At 39.5% G+C, this 4876-nt stretch overlaps 1 protein-coding gene across 1 annotated transcript; it reads left to right on the forward strand.

Annotated features, from left to right (window-relative positions):
* Positions 1–3206: 3206 nt before the first annotated feature.
* Positions 3207–4136, forward strand: LOC123250568 (olfactory receptor 9-like). Its single transcript, XM_044679705.1, has one exon. It carries the CDS (start codon positions 3207–3209, stop codon positions 4134–4136), a length of 930 nt encoding a protein of 309 aa, XP_044535640.1.
* The last annotated feature ends 740 nt before the right edge of the window (positions 4137–4876 follow it).

Consider the following 4876-nt stretch of genomic DNA (forward strand, 5'->3'; position numbering starts at 1 on the left):
CTGCTGCTTTATAGTATAGTTTAATATCTGGTACTGGTAAGTCCCCTTCCTTCACATTTTTTTCATTATTTCCCTTGATATTCTTGATCTTTTGTTATTCCAAATGAAATTTGTTATAGTTTTTCCTAATTCAGTAAAGAAGTTTTTTGGTAGTTTGATAGGTATGGTACTAAATAGGTAAATTAATTTGCAAAGGGATTTTTAAACTTTAAAGGGTTACAAAAATGCGAGTTATTAATTATGATTTCAAAGAGAAATAAATGTAAAACACTAATAGTGGGAGATCTCAGTGTACCCCTTTATACCTAGAGCAATCTAACAAAAACATAAATAAGAACAACATTTAAGATCTGAATAAAATCCTAGAAAAGTTAGATATGAAGAATCCTGATTTCTCAATTTGAATAGGAAGATTTCTCCTTCTGGGCATTTGGTGTCATAGAGGCTAGAGTACTAAACCTGGAATTGGGAAGACTTCCATTTAAATCCTACTTGAGGCATTAACTGTGTGGCCCAGACCAAATCATTTAATGTTTCAGCTTATCTGAGACCTTCCCTAGACCTTCCCTGACTGGATCTTATCTCAATGACCTGGTCTGTAAAACTGAGATTAATAAAAACAGCATTTACATGACATGGCTGTTATGAGGATTAAATGAAATAATGCTTGTAATGTGCTTTGCAAACCTCAAAATACTATCGAAATACTATTGCATGTTTCTCAGCTAAGTACAATACCTTTGCAAAAATTAACAAATATTAGGGCATTCCAAACCTCACAAACACATTCAGAAAAACAAAAACGTTAAATACAAGTTGTATCAAAGACAATGCAACAAATTTATATTCCTTTTTATTGTATTTTCCCCAATTGCAAACAGAAACAATTTTAAACATTTATTTTCTGACATTTTATGATCTTAATTCTCTCCTTCCTTTCCCTCACTCTAGGCCAAGGCGGCAAGCAATATGATATAATCTATACATGGTATCATGTAGTACATATTTCTATATTCATAATGTTGTGAAAGAAGAGACATATGAAAAAAGACACATTTGTAAAAAAAATCTCATGAAGGAAATAAAATGAAAAATGGAATTCTTTGATCTACATTCAGGAATCTAGAATTCCTTTTATGGTGGTGGATTGTCTTTTTCATTATAAGTCTCTTGGGGTTGTCATGGCTTCCTGCATCATGTATTATAGTTAAATCATTCACAGTTGATCATTGGACAGAATTTATGTTACCTTACAATGTTCTCCTGATTCTGCCTGCTCATTTTGTACCAGTTTGCCCAAGTCCCTCCAGTTTTTTCTGATGTCATCTTTTTGACATTTCTTATGACACAGTAATATATGATAACAAGCATATACTACAACTTGTTTAGCCATTCCCCAATTCATGAACATCCCCTCCGTTTTCAATTCTTTGCCACAACAAAAAGAGGTACTATATTGTTATAAATAAAAATGAATCTGGAGGCTTATTACCAGATTTATAAGCATTTATTAGTAAAAAGAGAGAAATAGATAGAGGTAGAGAGAGACCTCAGCCTTTTTAATTTTAGGGATAGATCTGATTCTCGATTTAGCTGGTTCAGGCCAGGCTTGCCAGAGATGGCCAGATCAGATAAAAAGCCCAAAGATGCATACAGAAGCAAAGAGACAGACTTAGCTTCCTGCCTTTGTTTTTCAAACCCTGTTGCTCCTCCTCCCTTTCCTTGGCCAATGGCTTCTCTACTTGCTCTTCCCACCTAATAGTTGTCACATTGTTCTATGGGACTGCTGCCATTGCCTAGTGTGAAGAATCCCACTCCCTCTTTCCTCTCCTTCTGCCCCACTGCTGCTGCTGGTGACATTTCTCTCTTTTCCTGGGATTCTGCCCCTTTTATTCTCGGTTAGCCTGTTCTCTAGCCTGTGGTGGAGTGGTGCCTCTGAGTATCTCTAGATTCTCAGCCCAGCTGCTAAGTCGCCATACCATTTTCTGCTCGGTATCCTACTAGCTCGCCTTGACTGAAGTTTTTTACTGAGCTCCACATTCTTAAGAGCAATGTGGGGTTGTGACTTCATCCCTCCCCATCAAGATAGGAAGGCTTTCTTGCCAATCAAATTCTGGCTGCTTCAGGCTGTGAGAATGTTAAGTGTCTGAGAGTTGAGGGGGAGAAAATGAAGTTATTTCTATCCTGACCAGCAGACTGGCATCTTTAGATTCCATATATTCTTAGTATCCCAGAAAGGTACCAACTTAGACTCACTAGATAATACTGTGAATGTATTTGCTTCCCCCCCCCCCACCTCCATTTCTCTACAAGCCTGAGATACTCCCTGCATTCTCTAATGCTTTTGGTGGAGTTGGAGTGACAAAGATGAGGCTGGAGTGTCTCCTGACCAGGTTTTGCTGTACCCACATTGTAGGGAGCTCAGGGAATAGAAGGTGCTGTTTAGTTACTATTCACTTCTCCCTTAAGGAAAAAAAAACTTCTCACTTCTTTCTTCCCTGTAGATTATAGCCTGATCTCCCTTTCTCCTGGGCCCTGCTCTGGGGATCAGGCTCCCGATGAGTTTGCCTCAGGGATAGTAAGTTAGACGACCATATGGGAACGGCTTCTAATGACTGTTATCTCTAATAGGGGCTTTGGGAAAAATACCCATAGGTGGGAGAACTTCTGATGGTTCCCCTTTTCTTCTGTGCCTCCCTCTGTCTTCCTCAAAGTGTCAGACTATTTCTCTTTTGCTCTTTCCTCACTCTTTTAAAAAAATCTTTTTTCTTCTCTTCCCTTCTCTTTTGTCTCTCTCTCTCCCCCTCTCTTTCCTTTTCTCTCTTTATGACTGTCTCCCCACCACCCAGTACTTCTCTAGTCTGCCTATATCTGTCTACATCTTCAGTTTCCTTTAATATTTAAAGGCTAAGATTTTTGACCTTATAGCCCAGGGCTTCATGAGGTGAAAGGGACCACATTGTTATTACCTACAGCATGGTTCCATGCTAGATTCCATTTTACTTTTGAGAAGTTTAAAAAAATCCCATTTTAAAAATAGTTTTCTCAGAAAGGAAATTCTCATATTCTATTCTTTATTTATCACAATCCCACAATGGGGAAGTCCTCATGCAACCTTTTACTGTAGCATTTAATCTATTTCTTTCTCTTTTTTGGGTCTATTAACAATTCTCCATTGGTCCTGATCCAGACCTAGATTTAGGGACATGGATAATGATAATGGGACAGCAGTGACTGAATTTATTTTGTTGGGGTTCTCAGGATTGGGGACTTACCAGATCCCCCTGTTTTGGGGAGTGCTCTTTATCTACATAACCACTCTGCTGGGCAACTTCCTGATTATCACCATTACCCTGCTTGACTCAGCCCTGAGCACTCCCATGTATTTTTTCCTCAGGCAACTCTCTATGCTAGAGATTTTCTACACTACCACTATTGTGCCTAGGATGCTGAGTGATCTGCTCTCCTCACATCCTCTCATCTCTGTTGCCAGCTGTTTCACCCAGATGTATTTCTTCATCCTCTTTGGCATTGCTGAATGTTGCCTACTCAGTGTCATGGCCTATGACCGTTATGCTGCCATTTGCCGGCCCCTGCACTATGCCACACTGATGAACAGGCAGGTGTGTGTGGGTATGATGGGTGCTTCCTATGTAATGGGCATCACTGCAGGCACCAGCAATGCTATACTCATCTTTACCTTGCCTTTCCATGGCTCCAACATTATACACCAATTCTTTTGTGATAATCTGCCTGTTTTGCAGCTGGCCAGTGCAGACACATTCTGGGCTGAGCTTGGGAATCTTGCTTTCACTCTGCTCTTTATTGTCACACCCTTTACACTGATTGTGTTTTCCTATGTTCGTATCCTCATTACCATCCTTGGATTAGCTTCTGCTCAGGGGCGCCAAAAAGTCTTCTCTACTTGCTCTTCCCACCTAATAGTTGTCACACTCTTCTATGGGACTGCTGCTATTGCCTATGTGAGACTCGGAGGCAAAGCTAATCAGGACATGGATCAAATCCTCTCCCTTTTCTACACAGTTGTAACTCCCATGTTCAACCCTTTTATTTATACTCTAAGAAACAAGGAGGTGATGGGAGCCCTGAAGCGAAAGCTAACAAAACACTTTTGAAGTCCTTGACTGGTCCAGTGGTTTCCTTGACTTCCTTTTTGGTGAGTTAAGAGATGCTTTGTGGTCTCTTTTTTTTTAAAATCAAATTTCATATTTTAAAAACATCCCACATTTATCTGTTCTTCTACCTACCCCATTCTAGAAAAACAAAATTTTTAATAACTATATTTAGTCAAGAAAAATTTATCAGTTTTGTCTAAAAATGTATTATACTCTGCATGTTTAGTGTTAGTATCTGATCTTTGTAAAAGAAGGGGGGCATATGTGAACCTTTAGATTTTTTGGTGTCATTCTTGGGGGATTTTTGAGATGGGCCTGGTCTTGCAGAAGGACAAGCTTCCTTTTCTGAAAGTCCTAAAGATCTTTCTCTGTCAGTTTTCTGTATTTTCAGTTTTATGCTTCAAGTGGAGGCTGGATGATCACTCCTAGAGGGATATTTAGGTATTGATTGGACTAGGTGGGCTGGGAAGCTAGTGCCTGAGGGACATAAATATGTTTATTGAAGTCTCTAAGTATGAGGGGGCGTGGTTGGAGTGGAAAAGGAGACCCTGAGCTGGACATTGACCTTGAGGTTACCTTTAATACTAAGATTCTATAATATTATTTGTGGGTGCCAGGTATGTATGTGCTGAGTTTAGTGCTGAAGTTTGAGAGAGATCCATAAGAATGAAAGGACACTGATATGGATGACTTAGTGGGATTACAATACCGCAGCTTTAACACACCTTAGACACCACGAC

The sequence above is a fragment of the Gracilinanus agilis genome, chromosome 5, assembly GCF_016433145.1.
Source record: "Gracilinanus agilis isolate LMUSP501 chromosome 5, AgileGrace, whole genome shotgun sequence".
Classification (NCBI taxonomy): Eukaryota; Metazoa; Chordata; class Mammalia; order Didelphimorphia; family Didelphidae; genus Gracilinanus; species Gracilinanus agilis.

Excerpts from the sequence above, each read along its gene's own strand:
- LOC123250568 (XM_044679705.1), top strand. The coding sequence starts at position 3,207 with ATGGATAATGATAATGGGACAGCAGTGACTGAATTTATTTTGTTGGGG.